Source organism: Hypomesus transpacificus, chromosome 13, assembly GCF_021917145.1.
Source record: "Hypomesus transpacificus isolate Combined female chromosome 13, fHypTra1, whole genome shotgun sequence".
NCBI lineage: Eukaryota > Metazoa > Chordata > Actinopteri > Osmeriformes > Osmeridae > Hypomesus > Hypomesus transpacificus.
In genome coordinates this window covers 10,048,338-10,069,578 of record NC_061072.1, presented here as the reverse complement: position 1 = coordinate 10,069,578, position 21,241 = coordinate 10,048,338, and the positions used below count along the sequence as shown (strand labels likewise).

At 43.5% G+C, this 21,241-nt stretch overlaps 1 protein-coding gene across 1 annotated transcript; it reads left to right on the top strand.

The window, feature by feature from the left end:
* The first annotated feature begins 488 nt into the window (after positions 1–488).
* adam11 (ADAM metallopeptidase domain 11) lies at positions 489–20,304 on the top strand. The gene is made up of 27 exons (XM_047032231.1): positions 489–843; positions 1,271–1,461; positions 4,675–4,751; positions 5,439–5,505; positions 8,615–8,697; positions 8,805–8,868; positions 10,275–10,338; positions 10,944–11,089; positions 11,679–11,753; positions 11,917–11,988; positions 12,258–12,424; positions 12,846–12,930; positions 13,284–13,374; positions 13,505–13,556; positions 13,834–13,933; positions 14,250–14,321; positions 14,615–14,707; positions 15,052–15,132; positions 15,218–15,268; positions 15,386–15,449; positions 15,679–15,784; positions 15,917–16,036; positions 16,413–16,581; positions 17,231–17,345; positions 17,456–17,546; positions 18,069–18,086; positions 18,640–20,304. The coding sequence occupies exons 1-27, from the start codon at positions 786–788 to the stop codon at positions 18,653–18,655; spliced, it is 2,388 nt and encodes a 795-aa protein (XP_046888187.1). The 5' UTR covers positions 489–785; the 3' UTR covers positions 18,656–20,304.
* Positions 20,305–21,241: the final 937 nt, after the last annotated feature.

Here is a 21,241-nt window from a genome sequence, read left to right as displayed (position 1 = left end):
GGTATATTGCTGCCAAGTTAAATGGTTTAATTGAATCTTATACTTTTAAAAAGAAAAGTTGCTTGTTGTGATTGTAACCAATGTGTGGTGGTTAGTGAATCGGGCATTTTGTTTCATAGTCTGTTTATCTTGCAGACAGGTGGTCTACATATATCATATTGATGGTAGGTAATGTTGTAGAAATGTTATTCATAGTTGGCATTGCATAATTAATTTATTGGACAATAACTGGTATAACCTTGGATAGGTCTGTGCACAGCTGTCAATCATTCCGATCGTTATCGACTGCTGGCTATTTCTAATCGTTAAGGCAGGAGTAGAATATCCAAACGGTGCCTGTCCTTGTGAGCTGCAGGTGGAGGTTTCCTAGAGGGACATTAACGTATGAGGGATGCTAAGAGAGGGAGGGTATTTCAAGTCCCACGTGTTCTAGTCAACGCGGATTCGCCGGCCGAGCGCGCATTCGTGCCACTGTTTCCAACATCTTGGAGGCAGACCACATTTACGCGCACAACCTCGCACGTAGACTGAAGCGGGTATCGTGAAATATAGCTTAAGAGTACATTGTGCCCAGCACGTTTGATTCCGACAGTAGCTGTCTGAAAAAACCTTATGTGTTTAAACGGCTTGCTAGGTTGTGATTGAGTATATGATAGAGAAATGCGGATACACCATTAAAAGGCACCCTGCTGTTTGTCATCACCTGCCACCAGTCCTCTGGTTGTTATTGGTTATTTTAATATACGGTGTTGCTACATGCAAATCTCGGGGACTATGTAAGCATCATGCTGGCGGTGCGATGCCTGGTGTTCGCTGCAGTGAGTGCACGGTTTGCCGTGACAGGTAAGGGGGGAGGGAGCCGAATAATGCTGTTACCTACAAATTCAACCTATACCGTTTGAAATACTTTGACAGCAATAATTCATTGTCTAGGCCTGTTTGGTTGTTCATATCTATATGCCGCCTCTCATACTAATGCGATAGATTTTCAGCATCAACAATTTCACCGCAGCGCGCTTCCGATATTGGCTCACAGGTTGTAAAACCTACGCAGTAAATCCCGTTCTTGGGGGATTGCATTGCCTATATAAATATCATAACAGAATAGCATTATATAAGCATGACTATATCAACACCACCTTTCTTTCACTGTCAATTAAATGGCATTTCATTACTATAATCAGCAAAGGGAAATTGTTTGATCACCAGCCCCATATGTTTTACCTGCCCCATATTCAATTTGATATATATATATATATACTGTATTCAGACTGGGGCAGCTCAGTGACGCGGGAGAGATCCGTTTGGGAATGGGAATCAGTAGAAGACCGGGGGGAACGGGTACCAGCTGCCGAGGAGGTCACTCATCCCAAACGACTAGTGCAACAGATCGATGCCGAAGGAGAACTGGTTCACGGTCACCTCGACACACGGGTAAAGAACCTCACAGCAGGAGCTCTGGTAAGCGTTCTTTCAAAATAAGACAATTACCTTACAATTACTAGAACACTTTCGTTCATGTTGATTTATGTTGTTGTTTTAGTCTTCATAATAAGTCTCCAGTGGCAAGCTGAGTTGTCACCTGGCCTGAATTTAGTGAAGTTCTTAGACATACTTTTCACCCCAAGGTCAAAATCTTTTAGTCCTGAACGAACTGATTTAGTGATCTTCAAAGTTTTTCTTACTGAGCCTCAGCTTGTTTAAGGTTTACTCAGGGGCGAATCTAGGTTTCCACTTTTGGGGGGGCTAAGCCCCTAGATAAAACCTATTATTTTTCCTGTGACCCAGCCAAACTAGGGGGGTCTGGGGGCATGTTCCCCCAGAATATTTTTGGGGAAAATATCCTTTTAAATATTGTCCTCCTATGGGTTACCTAGTGGGTTTTAGGAAGAGAAATTAACAAATTTAGATGTAAAATATGAAGAAGAAAAATAATTTGAAGTAAAAGTTTGGGGGGGCTAATGAAAGTTTTTGGGGCTAGATACGCCCATGGGTTTACTTATCATGAAGTAGGCCTACCCAAAAGTTTGGAGCATTTGTTATTGTGCCTGCAATTTTATGAAAGTGTGCTCAATAAATCATTTGTATATTGATTTAATTGCAAGACAGACAGAAAGGGAAGGTTTCTCTGAAAAGCTCTTCTCTGAAATGAAATGTCTGGGGGGAAAAAGGCTTCCTTTTTAGATTGAAATGAGATATGAACAAATCACATCCAATTACTTCTCCTTGGACTTAGCAATGCCTTCATTATTCAATGCTGTGCAGAATAATTTTCATCATCAATGATTTATAACCCATTTGGTGTGAAGGGAGGTGATACTGATCCTCCATAGAAGGACAGGATTAATGACATAGGAGGATTGTCAGGTTAAGACCTGAGCTAAGAATTGTAAGGTTAGTTATTTGATTATGAATCTTCTCTCTAGTAAATGAGTTATAAGCAAATGCACATACACTTTAAGATGTCGAGATCAATGACTCAAGTGTGTACTCTTTGATGCACAACTCTCTTTTGCCACACACTTGAAACACATTACAAAAGTAGAATTTTTTCCATAAAAATATATTGCTAGTGTCAGGTGTATCAGGGTTTTAATTGATGATGTAATTGTGTCGGTTCTTATTGCTATTGTATGTAATGTTTTATGATTGTGATTTTTACTGTAGTTCTGAGTGCAAGAAAGGCACATTACATATAAAATATATGACTGTTATTGCTAGACGTATCAGATGCTTTCAGATTTCCAACCATGTCATGGACAGTTTCAGGGTGCAAGTGTACCCTTGGATCACAAGCCAGTTTCATTTTCATCTGCAATAGTTATCAAATACATACTGTATTGTTCTAGTCCAATAGTTTGTGTATTGCCCTTATGTTATTTCCCTGAGCATCTCTCCTCATAAGAATACTTTAGCCTTGACTTGGTTGGATATGCAATTGACCTCAACTTGCTCTTGCACTGTCAAAAAGGTCGTTGTTAATCATAAACCCATGGTCACCCATTCTGGACTCGATCTCCCAACTGCATTCCCCATGGGCCCTATTCCCACAATCCCCTTTCCCTCCATACATGTTCGCCGCACCTGATACCCCACCAATCAGGGCCTCCGGCCCTGTGTCGAGGCGTCCGCCCGCTGCCGTCCCGGTGATCACGTTTCACACCTCCACCTCGCCTCTCCCGTTACTCAAGCTATGATTACTGCCTGTCACTCAATGAGTGTCCGGCCGTGCTGCTCTAATACAGCCCCAACCTTGAGCTGCCCTCCATGCCTGTCTACCTCCCCTGGGGAGCTGCACGAAACCCTCCATTTCAGTTTACTAGTTACTGATAGTCAAAATCTAATTTGTTTTATACCATAAGGCCAATCCTTTAGGTGTGTTTCTTTGAGGCAGTGTAGTTTTGATGTAATATTTTACAGCCAAATGACTTGGATAGCCAAGTGTCCTCTTGATAGAAACCAGAGTAGGATGTTTGTTTTGAAATTCTCTCCCCTCCTTGTATAACTTGATAAAGTTTATTTGGCAGTGAACTTGAACTACTGGTCAGATAGAGAACGACAAGGGCAACAAATAAATAAACAAGACTGATAGTTATTGGCAGAATATCACTGGCCTGCTTGTTAAAACACCCAGATTTCAAGCTTCTGATGGTCACAAACTGAGTTGAGATATGCCCCATCTTAATTAGACTGTCTGGGGTTCGGCTCTGTGCCACCTCTTAAATCTTCCTCCTTCAGTTCTCCTTCTCCCAGGTAGCCTCTGCCTACTGTATCCCAACTCTACTGAGGAACCTCCTCAAGGTGCAGCACTAGACCAGTGGTTCTCAACCCTGGTCCTCAAGTACCCCCTGTCCTGCACGTTTTAGATGTTTCCCTGCTCCAACACACCTGATTCAAATGAAGGGGTTGCTATCTAGGTATGCAGAAGCCTGTTAACGACCATTCATTTTCACTAGACTGTGGGCCTCAGCCCCTATCAGGGAGCAGGGCCACACTATGGTCATATTGAGCCCCACTGTCACATTGATGATGATGGGTATCACAGTGCAACACCCAGCAGTGTTGATGGGGATTTTCTTGAAGCACTATTGAACTATGCTGATGAGGCCTACAGTGGAGCAGGGTGGAGACGGACACTGATGAAGATGAATGGATGCAGCTGCTCTACTCACTTAGGGTTTGGGAGCTGGGGCATCCTCTGGATCTGAGGGTGTGTTCTTTAGCACTAGCCACCCTTCTTTTTTCAGGTGCTTATGTTATAACTTGACCCTCCTAACTGTGAATTGATGATAATCATTACGTTAATTCACTTTAATTGGGTAAGAAACATCCATCTTGTGATGAGCAAGTCCAGGAAAAAAGAAAAAACTGAAATATTTGCGACTGTTGTAACTTAAGTATGTTCGATTGACTTCAGAGTTAGCTATTTTTATCTGTCGTTTTCACAGATTTTGTGGTGAGTACACTGAAACTAGTAAACTTCAGTCCCGAACAGGTTCTAATTGCATCGAACGCAAATATATATCAAAGTACGTTTGATTTACCCCTGATTATGTGAAGAAATAGCAGCTGATTAGTACAGCACATTTATTGAACCTCAGCCATTCTAAATGAGGTGTGTTCTTTTTTTCTCCATCCTCCCCCCCCCCCCCCCTCTCTCCATCCCACCCTCAGCCTGTCCATCTGGCCCAGAGCAGTTTCCTGGTAGAGGCCTTTGGCAGATCCTTCATCCTGGACCTGGAACTCAACCAGTGAGTCAACACACATACACACACACACAGGAACACAAACACACACACAGGAACACAAGCACACACACAAACGAGACCAGTTCATCCTTGATCCCTGCTCATTCATTTTAAATTCGGAAAACACCTGCATGGTAACTGGTAGTGAGCTCATATACACAGAAATGTAAAACACATCATGTACCCAGTGTTGTTTTACGAGCTGTTCCTCCCCCTACAACACCACCCACCTGTGTTTAGCCTTGTGCATCCCACTACCACCCTCGCCTGTGTGGACAAGCTGGAGGCTCATTGACTAAATCCTCCCATGTCTTTCCCCTCCCCCTCTCCTCACTCGACCTGCCGTAAACGTTATTTTTGTGGATTGCATTTGTAGTGCTGTCGAAGCATCTGAAGTTATGATGCTGTAACTCAACTCTTGCTTTAATAGTTGTGAATTTACTGAATAAATCACATGTAATTTGTTGAGATTTGGCAGTTGTGGGGAATGGGTGCAGGCTGTACACTGTATATAAGACTGCAAAGCCCTGTGCACATTGAACTGATCTTGTTGTTGTGATCTACATGCCTCAATCATCTTATAATTTATCATTATGCTTATTTATTTTTTATTGCAAACCACTTTGCATGTGTTTCTCTAATCCACTAACAAAATGTATTTCCTTTGCTCTCTTCGTTATCCTCCTTCAGCAATCTACTGTCCTCAGACTATGTGGAGCGTCACTTTGACGAGGAGGGCAGGCCGCTCCAGAACCTGGTAGGTGGGGTGCACAATACAGCAGAAAGCCATTCATCTGCCCAGGTTAGCACGACAATAGAAAAAAGAAGAAAAAAAAGGCCAAGCTGAAAAGCGGTCAGAGACAGCTTCTCTATCACTGCTTCTGTTCAGGCCAAGTACCCTGGGAGCTCTCTCTCTCTCTTTTCTTACCTCTATCTGGCTGCTTCCATCTATGTTCCTGCACTCACTCACTCACTCACTCACTCTCTCTCTCTCTCTCTCTCTCTCTCTCTTTCTATTTCTCTGTCTTTTTCTCTGGCCACAACCTGACCAATCAGAGCAAGGTTGCTATGGCAACCAGCAGTCAGCAGAGCCGGCCCTCCTTTGCCGGTCCTGCAACTCACCATGAGAGAGAGAGAGAAGGAGTGATAGAAAGAGATATGTAGAGTGAAAGAGAAGAGAGGAAGGCGGTCAGGGGTGTTTCAATGGCTGGACCAGAATATTTAATGGTGAGTAATTGCCAGTGATCCTCTACAGCAGGCCCCAACGACGGTGCTTTCAATGGGAGGAACTCTCCCAAGCACACTGGGCTGACATGGGGTACACAGTACATGTGCTCTCACAGGATGTGCTGCTCAAGCAATTCATCTTAAACATGATCAAATCCTCTCCCACGTAACATGCTCCCATCCACCTCTTGATTTGTGTCATTCTATTGATCAAGTCATAAATCCCCTGCCATTGTATGTCTCTTTTTATGGGTCCCTGTGGATCCATCACAAGTCATCGCAGTTGCCTGTCGACAAGGTAGAATCTCAATGACATTGTGGGGCTTGAATGGAAGTGAATTAAGTAGGAGGGGTAGGATTTAGACTGGAGCATTGGACATGATGTCCTTCCTGTTAGCAGTCTTTGTTGAGTCAAGTAGTCAGCAGAGTATGTTTGTGTGTGTGCAATTGTGTAGTGTTTCTGCATTTGGGATGTGTGTGTGTGTGTGTGTGTGGCGGTGGTAAAGGGATTGGAGAGAGGTCAGAGAGGTATCCTGTTCCTCCAGACAGGAATAGCCGGGCCGCAGAAGTTTAGCGAAAGTAAGTGATGCAATCACCCCCAGTTGTTTTGCAAGGTGTAACCTTTAGAGGTACCAAGGCCTTTAAGTGATAACACCCTCAGTAGTGGGCCAATCTAAAATTGGTTTGGTATGTTGTGGTTATAGTTGAATTCATAGGTAAAATGTATTTTGCAATAGCTAGTCAATAGCGAATTGGTGTGAGAGCCCCTAATATGGGTCTTAACCCCGTACATCTTTATTGGCTGTGTTCCAGGAAGTAGTGTAGCATGTCGTTAGGCTTTAATGTTCCTAATGGAGTGTCCTTAATTCTGCTCATTGACTACAATCCAACATACAAAGTCAGCAGTGCTGAGTCAGAGCTGTGCCAAAGACCTCACCTTCACCAAGTTTATTCTCTTTGAGGGTGTGTGTGTTCATTTGTGTACACTGTGTAGGATTCACATCTGTATGCCATCATGAGTTTACCCTACTTTGATGCATTTCAACCTATACAGCATTCTCTGGAAGTATAAATAACATTTGAAACTCTATTGAACTACCCTTCGTACTTTCTCATCCTACCAAGCAGAGCAACCCCACCCTTCTCACACACACACACACATGCACACATGCACACACACACACACACATAGACACACAGACACACACACACAGACTCCCATTCATCTCTGGCATCTTTTGTGAAAAGACACTCATTCCTCCTCAGCCAACAGCAGTGGAGTGTGAGGCAATCAGATTTCCTCCACTTCCCCTCGTAATCCAAACCTTTATTTATTTATCTTAGCCCAGCCCTAAGTGCTCTGGGGTTTCTCTGCAATTAGTCTGAATGACCAAACTGTCTCCAACAAACAAGGACTGACTCTAAGGTTCAGCTTGGCAAGTCAGTGGAGGCTAATGGAGTTAAGTAATATAATGGATAGCTAATTGAGGCTAAGCTTAGCCAGCTCGAATAAGCTTCATCATGGCTAGCTGACCTGCGTCTTTCTATTTGGGGTTCAACTTAGGCAATAAGGCTACTCTCTGTATTTCTATGTTTTTCATCTGCATTAATACAGTGTGACTAGATGCGGAGGAACGCCTTTTCAGTGGCATCCTTCTTGACGTTGTTTTACAGTTGCATACTGTGTTTTCAAATCCGTGCAGATAAAAACCAGACAGTTCGACATGTATGGCATTATAAATACGTCATGAAGGCATCATGCACCAAGAATTCAACATTTACACATGAACACTTTCTCAAACAATCAAAAACAATCACCTGAAAGCTCACCGCAAATGTGAAGTAAAGTTTGACCAAGCATACAAAACACCCACTCCAAGTTGTTTAGCTTGCTGAGGGTTGAATGCTGCTACACTTGAACGCTGCTTTTCTTTTTGTGCTCTTGAGCATGTTAGCAGACAGTGGTCTCAAGTGACATGCATGACTTATTGGGGTTCATTACAAACACCGGACACCCTATTGAACAAACCTCAGGTGTGGACACACACACACACACACACACACAAACTTATAATACACTCCTCATATTCCCCACATGCTGAAATCTGATTTACGCACATACTTGCACACATCCACACACCGTCGCATCCAACCACAAACAAACTGTAGTGCGTGGCACTCAAACATTATAACCAATGTTCACCTTTGTGAGATCAATATGTGACATTGTTTTTTGAAAAAAATATCCATCCTTTTTCATCACAAACTACAAATTACCCCATCCCCCTCTCTCACACACACACGTACGTTTTCCGTGATGAAACTCGACTCAAAGGCATAATCTTTAGTCCTCATGCATCAGTTGCCACAATAGGTGTAGGTTTTCTCCGTGGTGGTTTTAACTCGGTTTTACAGTAGTCATTGATACGGCTCTGTTGACCAAGCAGGTCATTTAGTCCCAGACGTCAAATCACCACTGATATCAATATCTGTGAGAGTGTTTGTGTGTTATGTTACAATTGCTTTTGTGAATTTCCATTTCAGTTGAACTTGAAACTTGGACAGCAGTTCACAGGCGTGTGTGTGTGTGTGTGTGTGTGTGTGTGTGTGTGTATGCGCTCGCGCATGTGTGTTGCTAGGGAGGAGAGCACTGCTATTACCATGGTCAGATGAGAGAGGTACCAGGTTCCTGGGTGGCTCTGTCTACCTGTCATGGTCTACGGTGAGTCGACCGACTAGACGGCAGACTACATTGTTGAACCGAACCATCTAATCTACACAGTCACATGCTATTTCCTCACACACACATCTCTATCTGTCTTCCTACAGTGGGATGTTTTCCGATGGCAACTTCTCCTATGGCATCGAGCCTGTCCTTAATGGCAGCGGGGAGGTGAGTGTGAAAGGGGAGAGGCTATCCCCACGTGGAAGTCATGCCAGTGTCTCAAACTTACTACATGGATCTAAAATTCAGCAAGGGGTATTTCACACAGCACTCCTCCCTTGTTCTTCAACTAATCTTTCTCTCTTGCTGGTCTTCCAATCTCTCTTTCCTTCTTACTGGCAGTGATGACAGTTCTTCTTTGTCTTGCAGTATTGAAATTATTGATTTGAAATACAATCCTACTGATATGCCTTTGTCTCTTCTCATGTTGCATGTGCAGTTCTGGTTTATGAGAGAGAGAGGCATGCAAAGTAAAAAAAAGAGAGGTGGAGAGTGAAGAACAATAGTGCACAGGCAGATAGAAAGGAAAGAGGTAATGGAAGAGATATAAACTGGCAGAGGGAAAGAGAGAGTAACACACCACCACTATGCCAGCACACGGGGTCTTTAAAGCGAGCTTCTCAACCTTTCGTCCCATCTGTCATCTGTCCCTTCCCTCGGTCTTGGATTAGCAACAACAACAAATTACTGTTTAAATCTACTCAAAATATAGAAATCCCACTCTCCATTAAGTTTGTATTTAGAGAGGCTGTCACTTAAAGGTAAATACATGGATATTGCAACAGAGAGTATGTACTGTATATCACTATGACTTTCTGTACACACTGACAACTAAGTCAAATGCTAAAATGGGACCGACATTTACCTGAGAGTTTTGCATTTTCTAGTTTTGCTTGATTCCTTCATTTATAAAGTATTTTATCGAGGCACAAAGGAGAGAGGGGGAAGGAAAGGCAGAGAGTGAGCACTTATCCATTAAGATCCTAGGACCCATGGTAATAGTGGCATAGCTCCATTACATTGACTGGAAAGGCAGATCGATGTGTGGCCCTGAGTCACTCCTCCTCTCCTTCCCTTCTTCTCTCCTTTACAACTACCTGATGGCCTCCTCTCCCTCCTGTTCCCTTCCTCAGATAGGGTCATTTTCATGAAGTATTTAGCTGCTCCTCAAGTTTGCCCTCTCTGTGTAGTGCCCAATAATGCTATTGCATTAATGAAAGCCCATCTATGGGATCAATTATGCATTATGGTGTTTTTTTTTCATCTGAGCGGTCAGCTAACAGCCTACTGCACGGGAAGAAAGGTTATTAGTCAAGTAGACTCACTTACAGTATCTACATATGAGCTTGTCCACATCTCAGGGTCTATAAATCTTACCCTAACCCTATATTGTTTTGATTTTGGTGACCAAATATAGTCAGTGTAGATTTACATAAAAAAAAAAATCATTATTAAAACACACAGTAAAATTCGTAGTTGAAGGTTATTTTTTAGACATTAACGTCACCCTAGCATTTTCACCATGATTGTCTCTGTGATGTTCTAATTATTCAATGTCTTTGTGTGGATTGCAGGAGCTGAGTGAACACGTTGTGTATCGTATGCCTGATCTGGACCTGCTGCTGCAACACTGCCCAGGTACACAACCTTCAGACAGCCTCAAACCTCAAAGCGTTTAGTTGAGTCTTCCTTCAGTCATTCTGTACACACCACCTCACCTCCTGCTGAGGTTCTTTCCTCCATAACCTGCCTCAGCATGCTTACCTCTCATCACAGCACACACTCATCCATCTCCCTCTTTCTCTCCTGCTCTCTGGCTGTCCTCCATGTCCTCCATGTCTCGTATGGCGTCTCTCCAATCATCCATCCTCCCACTCCCCCCCCCACACACACACACACACACACCTTCCTCACCCAACACTAACCTTCCTGCTTTCTCCTCTGCTACTCTATTGGACTGTCCTTTTTTCATGCCTTTTCTATCCCCTATCCCCCACTCCACCATTCCACTCTCCCCATCTATCCCCACCACTCCTCCTCTCCTCTCCCCACCGCACCACTCTCTCTCTCTCTTCCTTGTCCTTTTACTTCATCCCTTATTTCTTACCCTCCTCCCTTTTCCACATCGTCTGCCGGATATTGATTTCTCCTCCAGATCACTGGACAAAAATACATAGCTGCATCGATCACACAGACTGATGACTGTGCACTTTTCCCTGAGGCTGCCTCTTCTCTCCTTGTAGGATGTTTAGTGAACAGCAGTGACACTGAGGGAGGCATCAAGAGTGACATAGAGGCGGAAGGTGACAAAGAAGGTGGAAATGACGAGGTTTCGTTTGAACAGGAGGAATCCGTCTTTTCTCAGGGTTTGAGGCGCGCAAAGAGACAGGTGATTCATGCATGTGTGAGCTTGATTACACACCTTAACACACACACCTTAACACACACACAAAGATTAAAACCCATGGTCATTGTATTCTTCAACCAACACGCAAACACACTCAGTATCCACAACACACACAGTCAAACACACACAGCACTCACAACATGCACACAAACACACTGTAAAAGAGATACTAAAAAGAAGCAATGTACAATGTAGTTGCACTAATGAAATGGATCACAATACAATCAATGTTTTACAGTGTTGTGCATTTAATCTAACACTGAAACACTATCAATTCAGTATGTCTATTGGCCCAATGCCGGTCATACAGACTCCTAAATATCCGCCTCAGAGTAGTAAGAGTAGAATCTAAAAGTAATCCGAGACAGATATCACTTTTCAGACACTCTGCAAAATTGGACCAGATGAGTTTATGCTGGAAATGAATCAAAGCTTTTATGTGCTTTTCAAGGACACAGACTATAGAGTTACACCTGCAGTGGCTGGTGCTTATGTCCTCTGTAGAGGTGATAGAGGTGACAGTCATGCTGGAATGGACTGAAGTTGTGAGGTTCTCTGTCGCCCCCTGTAGGTTCGTCGTGGTCAACGCACGGTTCAGACGGAGACCAAGTACATAGAGCTGATGGTTGTCAACGATCATGACCTGGTCAGTTCCCCCGTTGAGATTTTGTAGGATATATGAACAGATCAACCGTTTATTTATTTCGAATGTAAAAACTAAGTGACAATAGTTTGAATGCAAATTTCCTTTCAATCTGAAATGTAATGGTTGTGCTGTGTCCCCTTCTGTCTGCTTATCTCTCTCACAGTTTGTTCAGATGCGTAGGTCGACGTCGCAGACAAGGAACTTTGCCAAAGCGGTGGTCAACATGGCAGACGCGGTGAGGGCACTTTTGTTACACACACACACACACACACACACACACACAAAAACAGTTTCTCAGTGTAAATTTAAATTTGACTATAGATATTGCTGTGTATTTACATGGTTATTGATCTAACCTTAATGTGAAGCGTTGCCAAAAGTAAAGTATAGAATTAATCGGATTGTATTTTCAGACTTTGCATTCAACAAATGATGGATTTAATCTTTCCTCTCCTAGTTTAAATCTCATTGCTGCTGTCGTACTTGTTGCCTTTTTGATCTCAGATCTACAAAGAACAACTCAACACCAGGATAGTGTTGGTTGCCATGGAAACTTGGTCATCCCAGAATATGGTTTCCGTTGGCGATGACCCCTTGCTGACCCTGCGCGACTTCATGAAATACAGGAAGGAGAGCATCAAGGAACGCAGCGATGCAGCACACCTGTTCTCGTGAGTTTTTCTACTAATAGCCCAGAACGTTGCCATAGGGATGGGGTTGGTGACGGTGACACAAAGCAACAAGCGCAGGTTATGGTTCGCAAGTACTATACACGGGTATCTTTGCAGCAACGAGGACAGCACTAGCTAATTACTAGACTTTATCGGGCAGCATTTTGTTAAGTCTGCTATAACTTTGTATTTTTCCTATTTGTCATCTGTTGTCTTTGTGTGTTGATGGTTATTTAGTCTTTTTTTAATTTATTTTTATCTGGTGGAAGAGTAGCTGGTGTCTTTGGCATCAGCTAATGGGGATCCGAATAAAATAAAATAAAAATAAAATAACTGCTATAAAATACACCTGATCCAGGTTTAGCATGTGTGACTGTGTGGCTGGTACCTGTGTTGTAGCATGTGTGACTGTGTGTTGTAGGGGAAGAACCTTCCTGAGCAGTCGAAGTGGGACAGCCTACATCGGAGGAATCTGCTCCCTGACCCGTGGTGGGGGGGTCAATGAGGTACGAACCGTCCACTCTTGTGTATGTCTACTCAAGGGGGTTGTTTAAGCTACACCTTCGTCTGCGACTGCTAGTGTTGGTTCGCTACATCAGTTTGTGTTTTCTGTTTTCGGAACTGTCTGTCTTCATACTCGTTCTAGGACTAGTTGTGACCCAGTCTGTGTCCTGAAAGTGATTCCGGGATATGCCCTTTATAGAACTCAGACTGCTGCTCATGTGCCTGTCTCTCGCTGACGTGTCAGAGTGTTGATTAGCCTGTAGATCCACGTGCCCATCAATCTGTGCCCTTTGGTTGGCCATGTGTTGGCTATGTGTGGGAGTGTTATCACTCATTTTCTGTGTATGTGTTTCAGTATGGGAACGTGGGCCCTATGGCCATTACGCTGTGCCAGAGTCTGGGACAGAACCTTGGCATGATGTGGAACAAGGAGAGACCTGCTGCTGGTGAGTGGAGACGCCACCCTGCTAAAGGGCTCCCCCTGGTGGAGGAAAGATGGAGAGTACCTTTTAGAAAAGAGTTTATGGCATGGCTAGATTATGGTCAAACAACAGTTTCCTGTGTGTCATTGTCTAGGAGATTGCAGGTGCCCGGACCCTTGGCTGGGGTGTATCATGGAGGATACAGGGTATGTTTTTATGGAGTTGGTCATTTGTGCTGTGTCTGCAGTGTCAACTTTTATTTCTTCACCTTAAATCATGTTTTTAGTTATTGCACCTTCTAGAAATGTTTTTTCTTTTTTTTTCTTCATTAGATAATTTAAATACAGTTGAATTATTCTATATTACTAGTAGTCATTTATGACATTTTCAGGAATAGCTGTCAAACCCTTCTACTGTCTGTCATCTATTGGTCAGTATGTTTGATGGGCAGTTATTAGACTCACACAAGAATGTATCCATCAGGTACTACCTGCCCAGGAAGTTCTCTCGCTGCAGTATAGATGAATACCTGCGCTTCCTCCAGCAAGGAGGGGGCAGTTGTCTCTTTAACAAGCCCAGCAAGGTGAGGTCTAGCTGGGGTGAAAGGGGTGCTCGAGGTTAGTGGTGATGGAACTTTCAGTTTTGGAGATGCCATCTGAGCTGTGAAATAAGCTAATGTTTGATATATGAGTCAAGATATAGGTGATCTAAATGTACTGTTCTGCCTCACATTTAGTGATAGTGGATTTTTAGCGCTCTTACATAGTTTTTTTGTGGGCTCACATCTTAGGATGTGGATTTACACCTCAGGAAGGATGTGAACCCTGTGTGAACCCTGTGTGAACCCTGTGTGAACCCTGTGTGAACCCTGTGTGACCTCCGACCTCTTGTGTCTCCAGCTCCTGGATCCCCCAGAGTGTGGGAACGGCTTTGTGGAAGTGGGCGAGGAGTGTGACTGTGGCTCTCAGGTGGTGAGTCACCGTCACAACTCCACATCCAGTATCAAACAGTACAGAGCGGTTAGGGAATTGGGCAATTAATCAGAAGGTTGCCGGTTTGATACCCGGCCGTGAAAAATTACGTTGTGTCCTTGGGTAAGGCACTTCACCCTCATTGCCTTTGAGGGAAATGTACTTACTGTAAGTCGCTCTGGATAAGAGTGTCTGCTCAATGACTAAATGTAAAATGAATTATGCCTCCTGCCATGACAATAAAGACTGCTGTGAGACTTGTGCATCAATATGTGAGGTAACATGTGTTGCAGGAGTGTGGGCGCAGCGGAGGGGCCTGCTGTAAGAAGTGTACTCTTACCCACGATGCCATGTGCAGTAACGGCCTCTGCTGCAGGAACTGCAGGGTGAGACTTTGCTATTACGAAACACAGTACGATACTATGACAAAGCCGTTTGTATGGTGTTTCACTTATGTTGTGAACAGCAGTTACATGCTTAACGCCAAAAATCTACAAAATCTTTACCACTTGTAACTGATATCTAATAGATATTTGGTCTACTAATATTAAAAAACAAATATTCATATTTTAGTACTGTTTGTGTGCCTCTAACTCTTGCCTCGGGGGGAATGTCCCTGTACTCACTGTAAGTCGCTCTGGATAAGAGCGTCTGCTAAATGACTAAATGTAAATGTAGATAAGGTTTACTACGATTACATTTTCTCTCTCTGCGTGTGGTGATGTGACAGTATGAGATTAGGGGGGTGACGTGTCGTGAGACTGGAAATGACTGCGACGTCCCTGAAATGTGTACAGGAGACTCCAGTCAGGTGAGTGTTATTCAACATGAGGATTTTGTGTAACAGTTAGACTACGTACTGCAAGTAGTCAATGTGTCATTTTTTATCTTTCTAGTGTCCTCATAATGTCCACAAACTCGATGGGTACATGTGTGATGTCGGACAGGTAAAGGAAAAGCACACAAGCAGTGTTTTGTGACCCAACGAGAGGATTAATACAAACATGCAGTTTGCCTTTATTAATGGTTTGTCTTTTTCTGATTTTCTTTTCTCACTCTCTCAGGGACGTTGCTACGGGGGCCGCTGCAAGACCAGAGATGGCCAGTGCAAGACTCTTTGGGGCCACAGTTAGTATCCAGCCAGCCAGCCTCTTCCTCTTTTCCACTTTGTTCCCCTTATTCTGTGTTACCGTTGTATATTAAAGCATGCTTACCTAAAGTGTATGATGTAAAAACCTGTTGAGCGTCATTAAGTTCTACAGTGGGTATTTTTCAGTTGCTGAAACCAGACACCAGAAGTGCACAAAAATGAGCGATGGAAGTGATGTAGCCTGACCTTTAACCCTGGATGTTTCAGACTCGGCTGATCGGTTCTGTTATGAGAAGCTCAACTCCGAGGGCACAGAGAAGGGAAACTGTGGACGAGACTCCAGCGGACAGAGCTGGGTCCAGTGCAATAAGCAGTGAGTGAACATTGGTTAGAAACCACGTGTCCTGAGTTGACTCTCCTCTGTCTCTGTACCTGTATCAACAACAAAATCAGATATATCTAAGCTCTTGCTCTCTGGCTCTCTTTCTCTCTGTGCCTGTCTCAGGGATGTGCTCTGTGGGTTTCTGCTGTGCACCAACATGTCTGCCAAGCCCAGCTTTGGAGAGCTGCAGGGGGACCTGACCAGCATGACCATCTACCACCAGAACAAGTACCTGGACTGCCGGTGAGGAGGAGAGGGATAGATAACAGAGACAAGAGAGAGAGAGGAAGCGATACAAAAACACCTAAACATCAGGGGATAACCATTCGGATAGTGTAACGTCTGTTTTGTCTCACTGGGTCTCACTGGGTCTCACTGAGTCTCCCTGGGTCTCACTGTGTCTCCCTGTGTCTCACTGGGTCTCACTGTGTCTCCCTGTGTCTTCCCGTGTCTCCCCGGGTCTCACTGTGTCTCCCTGTGTCTCCCTGTGTCTCACTGGGTCTCACTGTGTCTCCCTGTGTCTCCCCGTGTCTCCCCGGGTCTCCCTGTGTCTCCCTGTGTCTCCCTGTGTCTCCCTGTGTCTTCCTGTGTCTCACTGTGTCTCCTCTGGTGTGGCCAGCGGGGGTCACGCGGTGCTGGAGGACGGCTCCGACCTGGGCTACGTTGAGGATGGGACGCCGTGCGGCCCCAACATGATGTGCCTGGATCGTCGCTGCCTGCCCGTCAACACCTTCAACCTCAGCACCTGCCCCGGCTCCTCCCCCTCCCGGGTCTGCTCCCACCATGGGGTGTGTACGGTCAAACATCCTGGGGTCAGATCAGTAGCAGGCTGGTGGACTCTGGTGGACGCTTGGTCAAACATCCTGGGGTCAGATCAGTAGCAAGCTGGTGGACTCTGGTGGACGCTTGGTCAAACGTCCTGGGGTCAGATCAGTAGCAAGCTGGTGGACTCTGGTGGACGCTTGGTCAAACGTCCTGGGGTCAGATCAGTAGCAAGCTGGTGGACTCTGGTGGACGCTTGGTCAAACGTCCTGGGGTCAGATCAGTAGCAAGCTGGTGGACTCTGGTGGACGCTTGGTCAAACGTCCTGGGGTCAGATCAGTAGCAAGCTGGTGGACTCTGGTGGACGCTTGGTCAAACGTCCTGGGGTCAGATCAGTAGCAGGCTGGTGGACTCTGGTGGACGCTTGGTCAAACGTCCTGGGGTCAGATCAGTAGCAGGCTGGTGGACTTTACAAACTTTGAAGGGTGGATTCCTCACGTTTTCAAAAGCAATACACTCAGTCATTTGTAAAAAAATATGTAGTGTGAAACAGCAGCATATCGATTTCAGTGTGATTTTCATATTCAGCATCCAAAATATCTTTTACAACGTCTGTTGTTCTTGTTTAGTTTGAATTAATTGTGATGTGACTCATTCCCTCTCTCTCCTCTGCAGACATGTAGTAATGAGGTGAAGTGCATCTGTGATCCAGACTACACAGGAAAGGACTGCAGCGTGTACGATCCCATCCCTGACCCCACCCCTCCAGAGGGCCCAGAGAAATACAAAGGTTCATACCCAGCTGACCCCTTGAGAACACACTGTTTAATCATTACCTTTCTTACCAAACTAATTTGGGATCTGGTGTTTTTTCCTCCTTTCCCATTACCCTCTGCACAGGTCCCAGTGGCACCAATATCATAATAGGGTCCATCGCAGGGGCAATCCTGCTGGCAGCTATTGTCCTAGGAGGAACTGGATGGGGATTTAAGTAAGACCTCTAGTATGCCTCACTGTGGCACACATTTTTCTGTGTCTGTGTGCTTCTTAATGCGACATGGATCACCTGCCACTGCTGTCCAAGTAATAATTACATTAATTACATGTCACATATTTACCTGATGTACTGCTCTAGTAGAGGCCCATGTGAAACTGTAGATGGTCATTGTGTAAAGTAAAACGAATGTCTGTCAGGATCCGAGTTTTCCCTCATGTTTTTGAGGTACACTTTATTGAGGTGTTCTTGTGACCAGAGTCTTTCACACAACATACTTATGCCTGTTTGCTTGTAGCTAACACCCTGACGTTACTGGGGCTTCATGTGTGCACACCATCTATGTGTGAAATGATCTACCTCCTCCAACTCTGTGCATTTATTGTTCTCTCTCTCTCTTTCTCTCTCTCTCTCTCTCTCTCTCTCTCTCTCTCTCTTCCTCGCTCCCTCGCTCCCTCGCTCCCTCGCTCCCTCGCTCCCTCGCTCCCTCGCTCCCTCGCTGCCCTGCCATGGATACAGAAACATCCGAAGAGGAAGGTATGATCCCGCCCAACAGGCCATGGTCTGACTCACTTCAATCATCCCACTGTCCCGATTTATTGTTTATGTAAACCACTTATTGCACCACTAGGTCACCAAATTCTATCTCCATAAAGCTCAAATCAACCTCAGTATCGCCATGCTGTCATGTCTTATCTTCTGTAGTCCGATAATGATGTTCTTTAGACCCATGACTGCAGTCAATTCATCCCCATAGCCTCTCAATGTTTCGATAGGCTCACCTGTAGCTTCCCTGCCCTTCAGAGAATGTCATTATTAATGATTATGTGTGGTGGAGGTTCCTTTCGCATCCCAAGTACACATTTGACATTGACGCATCCGATCGCATTGGCTTTTTAAAGTGGATTCAAAGCTCTAATCAGCTGTGCATGTAAATGAATAAAATGTGTTATTTTAAAGTGCCTGTTCAAACTGTTCTGCTTTTGTTTTGATTCAAGAGCTGTGCTATTGAGGACTTTCATCTGCTTCTTTCAAAATTCTCAAGCGCTTTTCTTTATTTCCCTCTTTTTCTACTTTCTCTTCCTTCTAGATCTGGAGGCGGTTGAAAAGTGTGTCCACCTGCTGTCCTGTCTTCCTTGCACTGTGTCCTATCCACTTTGAGGAGAAAAAGCAAAGATGTCTTCCATTATCTTTACTCTCAAACTACACCTCTCACAATCCTCCTTTTCAACTTCTTTCTGTTTATTTTTTAACTTTGTTCCTTCATCCCTGAATCGTCTCACCTCTTGCCTTCGGTAGGTTTCAAACTGAAATACATTCCAGCCAGATCTGAATACCTGACAGGCAATGGCCACGCTGTATTGCCTACATCTCCAATGTAATGCTTCTTTGTCGGAGGCCTTCCAATGTCATTCCATTTTGCCCCACAGTTTAACCTCTTAAGCATTGTTGATGAAGTGTTGGAGAATGTCATAAACCAGATGAAAGGGGACCCAGATCTGTATTACCTTAACATAAGTGCTTTACTGATATAATTAGTTTAGCTTTCTTCTTCTTGTGATTGAACAGTTCGTCTTACCTGCTAATTGGACTGTTACGCTTTACCCCCCTTTAAAGGATTGTTTGTAGAGAACAAGTAAAAGTTCATTAATCACTTCATCCATGTATGGATGCGTGTAAAGTTCTATCTCACTCAAAAGATGGTTTCCATACCTGTAACCTTCCCCCACGGCTGATGTATTGCACATCATCAGACACAGAGTGAGACTATATATATTTATTTTCTGGTTTTGAACTACAGTAAAAGTTCATTTTTAGCACTATTTAGGAAAGAGTTCCAGGTTCCAACTTGATCTGCTTGCTTGTGAATCAAGCACAAGTATTTAAAATGGTGTAGTTAAACTGGACTAATACATGTATTCCTTTACCTCATATGATGCTGCTTGTCAGTATGAATCAGTAGTCTCTCCTTCCTTAATCAGTAATTCAATCAAACATAATATGCAGAATGTCTGAATGTATATCTCAAGCTTTCGATTGAGCAAAGACTTATCGCACCAGTGTCGACAAAGTAACTTTGCACGGGTTGACAACCTAGCTAGATAGTCGATTGCACATGCACACTCTATAGAATGTGTATCACACCGTATAACATTAAATCCATAGAGATTGATTATGCGTACATGTAGGCTGGATATGGGTGCTTCTGTATATTTGTATCGTAGTTTCACACATTTAGACGGCAGGGAAATGTGACCAGCTCAGCCATGGGAAGCACAAGTTTGTGATGGCTCCCTAATGGCTTCCCTTCCAAGAAGCCCTTAGGGAGATGATGATGAAATGCAGGAATGACCATTAATTGGAGCTTGATTCAGTATTTCATTTACAAATACTACCCCTGGGGGAATGTATTCACTTTAACTGAATAGGAATTAAAATTATATGTATTATTTCCATGAAATGGGTAGTGAACCATATTTGAAACGTTTTTTTAAACCGAGATTAAACTTGTTCTCAAATTGTGAAGATATCGCTCGATTAAGTTAAATGTATACAATGTGGATCAAAATTAGCTGTACACAAGCATATCTAATGAATTCATTTGGTAAAGGTTTACTGTATGCAGATTTTGAATTTTATAATGCAATGCACACAAATTAACACATTACTTTCACAATGAAACAAGCTTTACCATACTGTGAAAACAATTACCTTCTCCCACTAAGAAAGAAAGTGTAGACGGTGTGTGCCACACAACTCCCTCCTGGTTCTCTTTGAATAGAAGAATATTGTTTGTTCAAAAATACATTTTTTTTTTTTTTTTTTTACTGTGTGTATTGTATCTAGTAACGTCAGTTACCTAAGTTTAACAGGACACTGAAACATCATAAACTTGAGCATACGGATGATATGGCCATTAAAAGTTACACTGCCAGTAGCATTTATACCTAAACAATTGTTGGATTGTAGATGAAATATGTTGCATATTAGGTGTACTAACAACATCCAGATGATCATTAAGTTAAGAAAGAAAACAACAGATACAAATAAATAAATGAAAAAGCACTATTGTTTATAGGACTTAATGATATAGGGGGAAATGATCCATTGTAATTTTTATTATCCGTTGCTTAAGATCTTGCATAGGAGTTCAACTTCAAAAGGTTATAGTACTTAAACACAACACTTTTGACAAATATGTGTATGTGAATGCATTGTGGTCTGAAGGGTTCCTTAGGGTGTAAATATGTTTCCTGTATAAAATCATACATACTGTATGACGTTTAATAACTTGAACATCAATGCCTGTCTGTGTTCCTATTGAAGCGGCTGTCATGTTAATCAAGGTTGCCATAGACTAATGCTACGGGGTTCAACATTTAGTCGTTTTCTGAAAAAATATGTTTTTGTAAAGATGTCTTGCTGTGAACTTGCTTTTCTTATTGTGTCCATATTCTTTACTTTGTCCAAGATGTTGACCAAGGCCCACTTGTGCCTTGCCCTTTGACTTCTAGATCGAGCCGGTGTGGCCAGGTTAATTAAATCTTGACATTCCAATAGTAGCCTCATTAGCCTGCATTATTGGCATGGTGTAAACAGTCAGATGCCTGCATTATTGGCATGGTGTAAACAGTCAGATGCCACATGTTCTTGGAGAACATCTCTTGCGAGAACTACAGTTGAAATGTAAT